The 12,757-nt window shown below is 39.6% G+C and overlaps 1 protein-coding gene across 8 annotated transcripts in view; it reads right to left on the bottom strand.

Moving 5' to 3' along the window:
- Positions 1–12,757, bottom strand: part of RBMS1 (RNA binding motif single stranded interacting protein 1) — a 218,371-nt gene that overhangs the window by 3,138 nt on the left and 202,476 nt on the right. For 5 of the 8 annotated variants that reach the window (XM_060626847.3, XM_060626846.3, XM_060626854.3 and 2 more), the window contains 8 exons: positions 11,003–11,118; positions 10,057–10,106; positions 9,837–9,930; positions 7,297–7,344; positions 6,362–6,412; positions 3,324–3,434; positions 2,124–2,204; positions 285–369 (listed from right to left, as the gene is read on the bottom strand). In XM_060626847.3, coding sequence (XP_060482830.1) covers positions 292–369; positions 2,124–2,204; positions 3,324–3,434; positions 6,362–6,412; positions 7,297–7,344; positions 9,837–9,930; positions 10,057–10,106; positions 11,003–11,118 — 629 coding nt within the window. In that variant the 3' untranslated portion in view covers positions 285–291. The remainder of the gene's footprint in view (positions 1–284; positions 370–2,123; positions 2,205–3,323; positions 3,435–6,361; positions 6,413–7,296; positions 7,345–9,836; positions 9,931–10,056; positions 10,107–11,002; positions 11,119–12,757) is intronic. The other 3 variants (XM_060626849.3, XM_060626852.3, XM_060626853.3) reach the window with 3 other exon arrangements.

Raw genomic sequence — 12,757 nt, 5'->3', positions numbered from 1 at the left:
ATACCTGGTGTTCTGACAGGTTACAGATTTTTAGGGTGGGGAGGGGTAAGGAGGGTGAGAGAGTAACTATACACTTGACTTCAATACAAGGCACTATTCTTTTTGGACAGAACCTGGAAGTTGCACAAAATCACTGATTTAACATTTCAGTAACACTGGATTCCTTGGCCATGATTAAGGCAGTGTGACCAAATCTGAGCTATGCTAAGTATCACTATGATAAAAGAATCATAGACTTTTTCCTTGACGTGAGCCCTACAGTTACAAAGATGTTGCCTTCATACCTCACAGTTACTTATTAGGTTGAAAGGTGTATGGTGAATGGTCATTAGACGTCTCGACGGCCACCTGCTGCTGACCAGTTGCTTCCTACGAGAAAGCAGAACAGGTGACACATGAGCAATGGCATCCAAGCTCTGCTACTCACGTCTGAGCTCCACATCTTAAAAAGCAAGCACTCATTAAAAGTGGTTTTCTTCATATTACGTAGGGTTTTCAAGGTTAATTATTTTCCTAAGGAGTTAACATGTCTGACAGACCCAAAGAACCTCCCACCCCAACGTTTATGAGTTGTCTTTTCATATCAAGCTACAACTTACCAAACAAATATCCCTTGAGGCCAGATGTGACTTGGAATTCAGTATTTTCAGATTTTAGAATCTGAAAAATGGTAGGCACATGCTGTATATCACAGAACATATCCAGTGGGGTCTAGGGCTGCACCTCATAACCAAACACATGAACAGGTCTACACTGAAGGATATAAATATGCCCAGTAAGTGCGCTAGGATTCTTGCTTTCCATAAATTCGGGTTCAGTCTTGCCACAGGTCAGGTTTTTGCTGAAGCGGTTACAAAGAGAATGTTTACTTTCAGATTTTATTGTGTTTCAGAATTGCAGATAAGGGACTGTGGGTTCTGTAACTGTGGCTGTCAATATGTACACAAATTTAAATCAATCAGAGGAGAACAAAACAAAGCAAGAATGCCCCAAATGATCCAAACACAGGCCTAGGGGTGTTTCTGCAACTGGAACTTGTAGGATCTGCCTAGTGGGTAGGGCTGATTGGTTGACGAATTTCCTTGGAATTTTAAGGGTACTGTGCAGAAAAATGCTATGTTTTGTTCAATCGTAATTCAAGTGTCAGTCTTCTTCCATGATCATTATCATATCGGTATCTTCTAGAATAAAAACTAAGAGTTATTTAGCTATACTAACAGCCTCTATTAAAAAAAAGGTATGGTTTGTTCCTCATCCCTATTATGATTCTAAAACATCTGAAATATCTTACTTGCAATTGACTACTTCTTGTAGTTATTATTATTGACAATCTTTGGTACTAGGATTGCAATCTTTAGCTTTATCTTTTTTTTTTTTAACGTTTTAAATTTATTTTTGAGAATCAGAGAGAGGCAGTGCACAAGCAGGGGAGGGGCAGACAGAGAAGGAGACACAGAATACAAAGCAGGCTCCAGACTCTGAGCTGTCAGCACAGAGCCTGATGTGGGGCTCGAACTCACGAACTGTAAGATCATGACCCGAGCCGAAGTCAGATGCTTAACCGACTGAGCCACCCAGGCACCCCTTCAGCTTTATCTTAATTTGCCTGTAAGTATCACTTTACAGGACACAAGATAGATTCCTGAAGGGTATGAAATGTGCTACAACCTTGGGAAAATATTTCTGGGAGTTTTGGGGTGTGTGTGGCCTGGATGTTGCTACACTAATCGGTATGCATAGAATTATCTTTCACAGTTGAAAATAATCCTAGCTATACACGCCCTCTAAACTCAATTCTTTATGCAAATATTTGACTTCTGATGGATCTTTGAGTCCTATCTAATTTACCCATTTCTTTTTTTTTTTTTAATTGTTTTGAATGTTTATTTTTGAGATAGACAGAGAGTCAGTGGGCAGAGAGAAAGGGAGACACAAAATCTGAAGCAGACTCCAGGCTGAGCTGTCAGCACAGAGCCCGACGCGGGGCTTGAACCCACGAACCACGAGATCGTGACCTGAGCCGAAGTTGGACGCTCAACCGATTGAACTCCCCATGCGCCCCTAATTTACCCGTTTCTAAAGCTACTCATTGCCAGAATGGCCACTGGAGGGTCTGTACCAACCTCAACGGGAACCGCCGTTGTCTGCACATGTGTATACTGTGGCAAATAAGCTCCTTGCATAGCTGATGTTGCAGGCATGTACTGAAAAGGAGAATACGGTCAGGATGGGAAATGAGAAGCCATGCAAAATTCTGAGTGCTTGGGAAATTTTGAGATGGGATGTCAAGTATTTGAAACTCTCAAAGAAGAAATTTAAACAAGCCACCGCAAAATTTAATTACTAAGTATGTCGTATGGAAGGCAAAGTGAATGTTTTCTACTTTCTGAATTTGTCAAACTAAAATTCCCACCTGTCTTTGGATTTCCTAACAAAGAAATACATACATGAAGATCCCTAGGGCTTCTCATTCTCAATAATTCAATATCACTAATGTGCAATTTTAGAAGATCTCATCTCAAACGACCTCATTACTTTCCAGCAGCCCCCTGAACTAGTATCTATAGAGTTATTTCCATAGGTGGAGACCTGAGGAGTAAATGATGTGTTGAGTTTTTATCAGGTCACCGCAGAACAGGAAATGGACCCTTGGTTTCCTGATGCTGACAATCATCCTTTTCCAAAGGCCGCAAAGCTTTCTTGTTGATCTCAATGTGTATGAACCTGGCTGAGCCTTCACAAGAAGCTGCTGCTGGTTTTGAATGTAAGCAAGGAAAACATACCTCCCTTTGTTCTTTTCTGCCACCATCGATATGGTCTGAATTAAAAGCCTTTGTCCATCTTACCGTCTAAATGCTATGTTGATATGTATCAACCCCGAAAGTTCATCTGGTACCAGCTCAACCTCAGTACCCAACTAAGTCCCCTGGGCTTCGGAGAAGTAAGTCAATACTAAGACTCTAATACAGTGCCTCCAAATTTCATAAAAGAAGAAGTGAGGAACAATCTCCTGCCTTTATCACCAAGTACCACCTTCATCTTTTGCTTCATGAGACCAGGTCTGCAGTATGAATGAATGACACCAGTGATTAGGGCTCTATGTGGTCAAGTGTGGTTGCCAGATTCTGGTAAAGGAGAGCTACCCAAAGGACAGACATTTAGTTCATCAATTAATCATGTGGAAGGCAATGTTGGGGGGCGGTGAGAAGGGCTCGGACATAACCTTTGATGTCACAGAGCCTGTAATTGATAGATAAGACACAGGCTGCATTAATTTACCCCCTTCCCTTTGCTGAGACATAGGATATTAATTTGCCACCTACTGTTCCGGTGCTGCCTAGTGACAGATGACTCATCTGCTGGGCCAGAGGGCTGATCATAGATGCAGGCTGTAGTGACATGGTGTGCTCCATTGAGGGAGTTAACACGGCCCCCTGGGGAGTCAGGAGACAAGAACAGTGTAAGATAAACTCAAGGAAGGAATGAAGATTCTGTCATTCCTTTTGCAAAGGAAATGCCCTAGTCTGTTGAGATGTGAAGCAAAAATAACCTCTCACACTTGCAAACGATTTCCTTAACAATTGCCTAAAAATCTTCTAGCTAATGCTTCCTAAAACTTTCTTAAGAGCATTCATTTCACTGAAATCACTGCATTGAACATCTTCCCCTTTCCTTTTGCTCAGCTGTAAAGCAGGCCAGTCCAGCAGGAGGAGCTGTAGTAGGAAATGCAAACTATTTTTGGCTGGATAAGGCTACAAAAATGCTTCCTTAATTTTTTTAAAACTAAATGACAGCTGATGTTCTATGCAGCCACAAAACAGCACACATATCATACGGTGTCTTTGTGTGAAAATGTTCTGGACAGTCACTTGACTCAACATCAGGCTGTTAGGATCAAGATCACATTCTTCATTCACTCTGTTTCTCAGAACTTTCAGCTACAATTTGGCACCAAGGGAGGGAAGCAGATCCAGATATGATTAATACTCCAATTTCAGGTTCTTTGCTTTCATTTGAAAAAATTCTGGGCATTAAACATAAAATTAAATACGATTAAATGGGGTGGGGTGGTGGAGAACAAAAAAAGTATCGCCCATAACCCAGCCTCTCCCTAATACACAATAAACAATTTCATATCCTAGGTTTTTGCTTTGAATGTAACATTCTAGTATAAATATTTACCTAACTTAGTGCATAGCCATCATTATCATCATTTTTAATTTTTTTTTTTTTATGTTTATTTATTCTTGAGACAGAGAGAGACAGAGCATGAGCAGAGGAGAGTAGAGAGAGAGAGAGGGAGACACAGAACCTGAAGCAGGCTCCAGGCTCTGAGCTGTCAGCACAGAGCCTGACACGGGGCCTGAACTCACAAGCTGTGAGATCATGCCCTGAGCCGAAGTCGGACACCCAACCGACTGAGCCACCCAGGTGCCCCATCATCATTTTTAATGATTGCATAATGATACACTGATTGTCTAAACCGAAATGCAGTTAAATCCATTTCTGCATTTTCTCTAATTTATCCTATGTGATATTCTTATGGATTACATCATTCCTCTCACTTCTGCAATCACCCAATTACCTGAGAATGCAGTTATTCTGACACATCCTACCAACATTAATGTCACGTTTTTGGTATCATTGCAACTGATCTACCCCTTCAATAAATACGGTGTTATTTATTGATAATTAGAGCACAAATAAGGCAGAGACTGGTATGTGGGCACTTTAATTCTGGTTGCAGGCAGTCTAAACTGGGTAGGGAAAGGCAGATAGAAACCTTCTGCACACACTACCACTGTCTCCTCTAAGATGTTAAACTAAGATATGTGTAGGCTTTGTCTCCAAAAGTTGCCCAAAAAAGATATAGATGTGTGTCAGAAACTGTTTGTTGTTAATGCATGTCATAGAAAATTTCTTTTTAAATTTTTGGTGTGCATCACCAAAAAGTATGTGGGAACATGGAAATGATTCAGAAGCCCAGAATATGCTGAAGGAATTTCCTGCCCCCTTTTCTCATTCATCGGTAGGAGCTACTGTCCAGGACTGTGCACACAGAGACAAATATGTGTGCGTGTTTATATAGACACACACACGTGTCATCGGAGAGCTCATCTCCTGTGTTATCAGCGAAACTTGTTTTCTCTACTTCTTCAAAGTCATCTCAGCAACTTCCGATTTAGAACGTGTCCTTGGATTACTGTTTCATACACATGGTCTCATATTGCATGCTATCCTTCAGGAGCTGTCCTGAGAGAAATTCCTACCTCCTCTTATGGCCAACAATGGTTTGCTTTTCCTAAACAACGGATTTGTTATTATCTTACAAGTACCATGAATTGTTCTGCTTATCAGAATTCCCATTTTGCCTTAGTGACTAAAAGCAGAGGGCCAAATTTGTAGCCTTCTTATGACAAGCATATAGGCCACTGTGTTGGGTGCTGTTAGCTTTTTTTGGTGATTCTGTTCTCCACTTTTATTTTTCAACTGTTATTTACTTATTTTTTTAATTTTTATTTATTTATTTTGGGGGACGAGGAAGAGAGAGAGAGAGAGAGAGAGAGGGAGGGAGGGAGGGAGGGAGGGAGGGAGAGACGATCCCAATTAGGCTCCATGAAACATCTGTCAGGGCAGAGCCCAATGCGGTGCTCGATCTCACAAACTGTGAGATCATGACCTGAGGTGAAATGAGCAGTCGAACACTTAACCCAGTGAGCTACCCAGGTGTCCCCATTTTTCAGCTTTTAAAAGGCATGTTTTAATTCAACAAACTGGATTTTATGTATCTTTGAAAAACACATAAATACACTTAGTGTAACTCAATTAAAAAATGTAATATGCACATAAATATAACAAATGCTCACGCCACTAAGAAATCACATTTATCAAAGAAAGTGTTACTGTTTCAGTATTTATAATTTCTACAGAGAGGCTAAAGTAACACTGATAAAAATCTCTAGCTTAATTTGTAACGCTTTATACCTGCATTAAACAGAATGCAATTAAAAAAAAAGTGAACTGTTTCATCCCAACTACTGTTAAAAACAGTAATTTTAAAACTTCAAAATTTTAAAATTCAATTGGGTGGTCCTCTATAGAACTGGTATAAAGAAGAAAATGGTACCCTGCTTCAAATATGATACATTTTAAGTTCTTACCATTGCAAATTTAATTTGATGTCAAGTACCAATTTGTTTTAAGTCAAGGGCGAGTGGACGCTTTATACTGAACTTGTACATTCGCATATGCCATGCTTAACATATCCCAAATCCCATACCATCTTTGGCAAAGGGTTTTAACCCAGAGAATGGGTTTCTAAATGTTGCAAACCACAAGGCCATGAAGGTGAAAAACTTACAGGGTGCTGTAGGATATATGGTTGAGGTTGCATCCAAGAAGGACTTTGCACCTGGAAAAGGGAGGATTTTGAAAGAAACATTGATTTTCATTGGAATGCTAGCGACTTCTCTAGAGATCTTTTAATCATGTTAAAATCTACAGGAGGAAAATAAGGAAGCAATACTATCAATGATTAAAAAGATCAAGGCAGTTAGAGTTCTTGGCAAACTGGTCACTCTGAATAGGATGAAATGATTATTTAAAACCAAGTTCCACGTGCCCATTCAAGAAGTATTAACTGAGTACCAGGCATCAAAGAGAAAAAGGCAAAGAAGATATGGGCCCCACCCTTAAGCAATTTATTGTCTAAGCAAGGAGATAAACAAGTAAACAACTCAAATCGTGAAAGTGTTAAGACCTAGGCACTTTTGGAATGCAGATGAATGAGAATTAATTCCAGCACATCTCATTACAAACTAATCCTTAAAGTATGTGCTTATTTAAAAAGAATAACGGAATTCAATCCCTCTTTGATACCAGGACATTAGGTTTCAGGAATCTTGTCTGGTGGTCAACAATTTCTAGTTAGTGTGGAAAATAAAAATCTGAAAGTCAGATTTAGGAAATTAAACTCCAGTAACTACATCTTGACATGTACAGTCAAAAGGGCACCTGCACAGTAGACCCTCTGGGTTGAGGAATAAGCCATGAGAGTCAGGTTCCATGGCAGGAAAGAAAGCCTGTGCAGTCTGCCACTCCAGAGAAAAAAATATCAGTCCATTTCTTGATGCCCAGAGCGTTACTGAGGCTACACAACTGTTAAAAAATTAAGTTTCAGTCTCTAATTCTTAGCAACAAAACCCTCCTGTATCTTATCCCCTACTGTTAACTTCAAAGGTTCTATAGAGAGGATATGGGGGAAAGTCATGGGGGGAAGAATGTATTGTGATTTACCTTGATAGCAGAGCCCCGATACTTGTTTTCTCTGGTTTCCTTTGCCACCTAAGGCAGACCAAAGTTAAGTGCTTCTGCCTTGTTAACATTTCAGTTATCTGGACTGCAGTCTTTCCCCACTGGGGTACTACTGGTGGTTTCCTGCAGATGCCAATTTCTCAAATCCAATTGTATAAGCATATGGTGGTTTAGTGGAGAAAGGCCCACTCCAACACGAGTGCGAGGCCTTCACTGAATAAATTGTGGGGAGGAGAGCAGCTCCCTGTAGCCCCCAATTGGGGCAAGATGCTCTCATTTTTGTATGCTTTCAGTGGTCCTAATAATCTAACAGCTTACAGCATTATGGGGTTAGGGAGCTATAACACCTAATCCAATTTTCTTTCTGAAGCAGCAAACGAGCTCCTGTCAATTTCTTTTCCTCAATTTTCCCTAACTATAAAATGGGAATAATAATCTATGTTCTTTGAATTCTTCACCATTGGTTCTCCCCTCCTTTGGGTCATGGCTCCCTCTGAAAACCTGATGAAAGAAATAGAACTCTGTCTCCCGCCCACCGCCCGCCCCCCCCCCCCCCAACCCCGCCAACTAACTGCATACACACAAGCAACATTTTGCAAACGATTTAAGGGAATCTCAGACTACTTGAAGCTCATCTGCTGACCCCACTGTGTCCCTGAATTTATGGGGTTAAGAACCTCAGTTTTACAGGTTACAGCACTAAGTGGCAAATGGAATGCAATTCCACATGCATCTTAGGGAAACACAGAATGCCCAGGAGAAGAAATCAGGCCTTTGAAATGGAATGCTGTTTCCACAGTCAGGTCTCCTAATTTCTTTTTTCTATTCTATGAAACAATTCTGTGGCCGTAATGCTCACTGCCTTACAGTAAAGAGGGAAAAAGGTGGTAGGGACATGCATTAGTAGCTGAAATAGTTATAGCAGCACAATTCAAATCAATATGCACATTTACCCGAGAATAAGCTTACTTGTCCCTAGTTTTAATGATCTATATAAATGGCAGAGGTTTCCAAGTTCGGATTTTTAAACAGAACTACCTTTCATTAGGGAATTGTTAATTAGGGAAAACACATTACAGCAGATGTCACTGAGGCTTCTAGAGTAAGGGAAAATAGAAAAATTTTATGTCCAAAATAATGAAAGAGGCATGAAATCAGCAAATACCATGCCCAGCAGATTGAAGGACCAGCCCAAGTAACATTGAAAACCCAGACAGATAAAAGAAAAAATGAGTGAGAACTCAGGAAAAGGCAGAAAGAAGACCTAAAAGCTGAGGGAAGCTACGAATGCTCCATTAAAACTTCAGTTTCAGTGCACTTAACCACTTCTCTTTATTATTCGAAGCTACTTTTATGTTTTCAGACAGAACCACCTTAATGATATTGCTTATGTTGACCAATCCATTATTTTAAAAAGTATAATGAATATACTCTCATCAGCCCGCTAATCCTGTGTATGTATTAACGATGATGATGATAATCACGGCTAACATGTAGTGACTGCTCAGGATACACCAGGTACTGTACTGAGCTCTTTACATTATTTAGTCCTCATACCAAGCCTATGAGAAAGAAACTATTATTATCCCCATTTTAAAGATGAGGAAACTGAGGCTTACAGAAATAAAATAACACAGTTATTAGATATTGTAGTTCCCTAACCCCAGAAATCAGGGCTACAACATCTAATTCAATTGTTTAAAAAACAAACAAACAAACAAGAATACACAAAAGTTTAGTCACACAGGATCTCAACAGTCAACAAAAGAGAGAACTATATTCCCACGTGTCTGTATTGAACTGTTGTTATGTTTCTGTCTGGACCAAGGCGGTAACCCTGTTAGAGGTACTCTGCTATAGGAGGAGAAATGAACACCACCGGGTTCATGGCGAATAGGAGGTAACCCTGCAATAAAACCGAATCACAGAACAAGGTACTTCATGAGATCTCGGTGCTAAGTTGGGAATTTAAGATAAAGCCTCCCCAAAATAACCTGTTTAAACAGGGAGTCACCTCCTTTTTTTTTTTTTTTTTTTTTTTTTTGCTGCGAATCTCATTGCATTGCTCATTTAATGTTACCTGATGGAGACACATCTTTACTCATTAGCATGTTCACTTGCTCTTTTCTTAGTTCCTGCTGAGGAATAAACAAAGGCAACGGTGCACACCTATTCTGTATTTTACGTAACGTCAACGTTTTTTAAGTTTCAACTTCTGGGACACGTGGTGTCCAACAGCAAAGCCCGCTGTGGAGGAAGTATGTGGGTTCGTCCCAATTCTAAAATGCTATGATTTCAAGGACTGACAGCTGATAACCATTTTCTCTTGTTTTATATTCTCTTACATAAAAGTAAGTCTCTCTGTCAAATAAAAAGCAGCTTATTCTAAATTGGCTATCCAAGCTGCATAACATTGGACTTAAATTTCATTATAAGTGTTTAAAATTTTAAGACATAAAAACGCAGCAGAGATTCACAGCCGGCAAGTTGTCATACTCTTGATGAATCCTAAAGGTACAAACCTGGTAGGCAGATACAGGAGATGCAATATAGGGTGTGAGAGAAGTTTGAGTGATCATTCGGTTTGTAGCAATACTGTATGGTGAAGGATAAAATCTAGAACAAACACAAAAGCCTTTATTAAGTAATCCTTTAAAAAGAATAATTCCCGGAACAAATGTCTGATATCTTCCACCTTCACATTTTCCCTCAAGCCATTATGCATTGATCTTAATGACATACCCGTTTTGTATAGCAGCTGTGGTTGGGTCATACGTAAGTGTCATTCCAGCCTATGGGAAAGAAAAAAAAAAAAAAAGAATCACTCACCGCAAGGGCAAGGTTTACAAATTCCATTTTTTAGGTCATGGCAACATAAAACAGAGATAGTTTACTAGCATTTGATAAAAGTGAGAGTTTCCTTTAGGCAAACATAAACTCAATATGAGCATTCAGCTCTACACCTGCACAGTCTCGTTTGGTAGTTATTAGTTGCACGCAGTTATTGAAACATGGCGTCTCTCCAGCACAGTGGCTATATCTCAAGTGCTCAAATAGCCACATGTGGCTCGTGGTTATCACTGGACAGTGAAGACTCTAAACATTTCTCTGAGTCTGAGTCTCTGAAGACTCTAAAATTTCTACTGGATGGCACCTCCTTAGACATTCTTGAACTAGTAGGTTACTTAAAAAAAATTCATTGAAAATAAATATGGAGAAATGGACATCCAATATTTTTATTGTCTTTTTTTTTTTTTTTTTTAAAAGAACATTACTCAAAAGAATTAGGCAAAAAACTCAACGACAAATACACTGTTTTAATAATGTTACTTGGGATAATTTCTGAATAATTATAAATGTAAACCTTGAAGAGACCATGATGTTAAAAAAATACCAAACAGTTGTTCCATTTCTTCGGAGCAATTTAAAATTTTCTTTTACTTGATATGCAGCTAACTGGGAACCATTAACTGTACCCACCATCTCTCTGTCCATCTGGAGAGTCATCACTCTCTTAGCACCATTTTCACTGGGAAGAGTTTTAATGGGACATCATCTGCATCATAAAGCCTGAATGCTGGCACCTATTTCAGAAGTACAGCGGCCAAGTCAAGATGCTGCATGTGTACCCAGTCAAGTAGGCTCCCATGATTACACACCCACACTGAAGTCTCAAGAAGGGACTTACAAGTCTCACCTCTCCTTCTCTATGCCATGGTCTTCCATTAGGGATGTATTTGTTTGGGTTCTGCCTCTTCTTCTGTCCTCCATCCGCAAACTTACACAATAAAGGTTCTGTAGGAGCTGAATGAATGGGGACAAAAAACAGAAAACAAAATTGTATGTGTGTGCATGACAAAATGTAATTCAACTTTTTTTCTTTAAATTTTTTTGAATGTTTATTTATTTTTGAGAGAGCGAGAGAGACAGCATGAGCAGGGGAGGGGCAGAGAGAGAGAGGGAGACACAGAATCTGAAGCAGGCTCCAGGCTCTGAGCTGTCAGTACAGAGCCCGATGTGGGGCTTGAACCCACAAACCATGAGATCATGACCTGAGCCAAAGTCGACGCTTAACCGACTGAGCCACTCAGGCACCCCCATTTTTATCCCTTCAATAGAAGCTGTGGCAGGTGCCATAAGGGAATTGATAGAACACTTTAAGCCAAAGGTTTACGCAGACCCTTATATGATTATCCGCTGGTGAAAAAGATAGTAAAGAAAATATATTAGTTATTATTTTCAAACCACAGAGTGATGAACACATTTATTCTAAGGAACCAAAGCAATCTTTTCATTCACTTTTATACTTGTTTACGTGCAGACCCACTTGTTTTCAATTCTGTTGATGAATCTCCAAATGCAAATAACATTGTATCACCTCCCCCCACCCCCAAATTAAAAATGCTCCCTTAGCAACTCATCATTCATTCTTCAGAGAGGCCTTCAATTCCCCCAGGAGAAAACAAGTTCCCCTTTATACTATAGCTCATATTATATTTTTAAAAGAAAATTAAATTTTTATTTGTATTTTTATACCTAGCATTTATAACAACTTGGAAGTGTGGTGATTTGTTTGGGGTCTGTTTCCCCCTCTGGAATGTAAGCCCCCTGGGGAGCGGTGACACTTATTTCTTCATCACTGTATCCCCAGTGCCCAAGTATCTGTCATGTTGTAGGCATGCATGGCACCTTGGTTGAACCAATGGATGAATAAAAACAGGTCTCATATGTTTATTTGTGAAGTACAGCCTTGAAGACAGCTGTTGTAAGAAACGCAAAAACACCTACCCAAGCTATTTAAAGTTTTTTTTCTGTTCCTTTAATCATCCCTCTTGGGGTTGCTTTACTGTATATCCACATCATAGAATGATCCAAAGAACAACTCAAGAAATGAACGTAGAAAAGCAAAAGATTCAGAAACTATCACACAGGGATAAGTATTCATTAGCTTAAAAGAAAAAAAAAGGTGGGGGGGAGGTGACGGCATAGTAGTCTACCCATGACTTTTCATTTTCTTTGCTTTTCCACAATGAAAATAGTAGTATATTCCTGAAAGTTGTGCATATTTCGATATGTTTCTGGTTAATGTAATAAAGGCAATCATACCTTCCTGTCTGGTTCTCACATTCTGTCCTTTGTCTACTACAGAACTCTGATTACTACTTTCAAGTTCTGTTTCAAAGTTAAATAACCAGGAAGAGAAAAATATTACTTATGGAAAATTTACTCCTTTCTCCTTTGCCTCTTATTATCCTAATTCATCTCTTATTTTATATCACTGTTACCCACCCACTAATGACAGGGTGGAAGCAAGAGTGCCTCTCAACACTTCTCTGCCAAAAAAACAAAACACAACAAAAAACCCAACTGTAATTCCTTCTCAGTGAGGGATCTAGGCTGTCATCTGGTATGGCTTCCTCCTCTCCCCGGTGTGAACCAGTCC

The sequence above is a fragment of the Panthera onca genome, chromosome C1, assembly GCF_046562875.1.
Source record: "Panthera onca isolate mPanOnc1 chromosome C1, mPanOnc1 haplotype 2, whole genome shotgun sequence".
In the NCBI taxonomy this organism is placed as follows: domain Eukaryota; kingdom Metazoa; phylum Chordata; class Mammalia; order Carnivora; family Felidae; genus Panthera; species Panthera onca.
The sequence above is the reverse complement of the archived record's forward strand: the minus strand, read 5'-3'. Positions and strand labels throughout refer to the sequence as shown.